The sequence below is a fragment of the Cynoglossus semilaevis genome, chromosome 11, assembly GCF_000523025.1.
Source record: "Cynoglossus semilaevis isolate Cse_v1.0 chromosome 11, Cse_v1.0, whole genome shotgun sequence".
In the NCBI taxonomy this organism is placed as follows: Eukaryota; Metazoa; Chordata; class Actinopteri; order Pleuronectiformes; family Cynoglossidae; genus Cynoglossus; species Cynoglossus semilaevis.
Window position 1 is genome coordinate 4,631,083 of NC_024317.1, and position 1,769 is coordinate 4,632,851.

Genomic DNA, 1,769 nt, shown 5'->3' on the forward strand with positions numbered 1-1,769 from the left:
GTAAAACCAAAGGTTCCAAATTGGATATTGATATTTCTAGAAAGTAGGTTTTATTAGACTTTATTAGACAAAATGTTGTGTTTTTATATGTGTATTACAGTTTTTTTATGAAAACTGTTTTAACCAATAGAAAAAAAATTATAAAATAACGTAAATGTTGCACCAGCACACAGTTTGCCTGAGTTAATAGCACCACCTGCTGGACATGAATGTGGTTATAAAGAATATGTCGGGATTGTTGCACAGGTTTCTATAATTCTAATTGCCATTTTAATTTAAGGTTGCTCAAGCTGAGAGTTGAAAAATAGTTTAATTGTTTCACATTAGAGATGACTCTCAACCTGTACCTGCAGAGACTTTCTTTTTTCTTCACTGTGTTTCATCTGAGTTGACATTTTCTTCAATCTGTCCTTCAGTCTGTGAGCCGTGGGAACAGCAGATCAAAATCAAGTTAAAACCAAAGACAGACATGTTTGAGCCAGTGCTGGTGTCAGACACCTGCCTCTCCAGCTCCATGGTTCCCCCGTCCTTCTCTTCAGTCAAGACTCTGACTTCACCCTCCAGATCTTTGATTCTCTGCTCACTCTCTGCCGCCTGAGCCACAAGTTTACTCAACTCACAGGTAAGACTTTCTTGATTAAATCGCACATCCTTTTAAAAAAAGGCAAAAAAGTTTTTAAAAAAATCTGAAAGAGGAAAACTGAGTAAAAACATGACAAATCCCTACCTTCAGTTTTCCCTCAGTCTCCTCTGTCAGCTCACTGTTATGTCTCAGCTTTTCTCTGAGCTGCAGAATCTCCCCCTTCATTTGCTCTCTTTCTCTCTTCCACTCCGTCTTCAACATTTTGATTTTTGTTTTCTCCTTCTTTGCTTCCTGTTCAGCCGCGTCCAGAGCCTGCTGTAAATCAGTTTGTTTTTTTGAGCTCTCCTCTAGACGACTCTGTTCACAATAGAGGGAATATAACAGAGAGCTGATGTGCACAGAAATTACAGAGTGAGGCAGAAAGTACCACTACACAGATAGGGGGCAGTGATGTGCTGTGAGGTTCATGATTCACAGTGCTGAGCCCCATAGGCTCAATGGTTAACATGCCATTAAAATACAATGAAACTTAAAACAATGCAATGCAAAGTTAACTGCAGGATATTTTCTTCTTTACCTGCAGCAGCTGGGCCCTGGAGACCACCAGGAGCAGCTCCTCCTCTCCATCCTCCTCTTCTCGCTCCTCTTTGAGAGTCTCCAGCTCCTCTAGTGGCTTAGGATTACAAAAGGTGAAGGTTTGGCTGCAGGCACACACCTGTTCTGTCTTGTCCACGTACACAAACTGGTACTCCGCCATACTGGGACGAGGCAGGTAATATGCTGTGAAAATACGGATGGAGAAAATGACTTTAGGTATTGAAGTACACGTTCAAGTACACATTTGGACATGTTTTTATTTACCTTCTGTAGTACCACACAAAAAGTTGCATGTCATTTAAACTGGCTGCCTGTACTTTGTTTTATGGCTAATTAAACCAATAAACAAACGAATACCCCTAATAGTTGAAGTTTAAGATCTTGTTTTGATCATGGAAAAAGTTGGATCTTGGCATACATTTTTTGGCAAAACCCTAATTTTTGGTCAGATCTTGAAAAATTCTGATTAAAATCTTTGATAAACAAATTCTGTATATTTGGAAAAGATACAATTTTTAAAAATAATTTTACATAAATTTTGGTCAAAATGTATTAGAATTTTACTAAAATAAGAAAAATTTTATTTTTT

General features: G+C 38.1%; 1 protein-coding gene across 1 annotated transcript in view; it reads right to left on the reverse strand.

Moving 5' to 3' along the window:
* LOC103386005 (calcium-binding and coiled-coil domain-containing protein 1-like) overlaps positions 1 to 1,366 on the reverse strand; it is a 5,240-nt gene extending 3,874 nt beyond the window's left edge. The window contains exons 1-4 of the mRNA XM_025060320.1: positions 1,161 to 1,366; positions 728 to 940; positions 503 to 651; positions 348 to 417 (exon numbers count right to left, since the gene is read on the reverse strand). Of these exons, the coding sequence (XP_024916088.1) occupies positions 348 to 417; positions 503 to 651; positions 728 to 940; positions 1,161 to 1,340 (612 nt within the window). The 5' untranslated portion in view covers positions 1,341 to 1,366. The remainder of the gene's footprint in view (positions 1 to 347; positions 418 to 502; positions 652 to 727; positions 941 to 1,160) is intronic.
* Between the last annotated feature and the right edge of the window lie 403 nt (positions 1,367 to 1,769).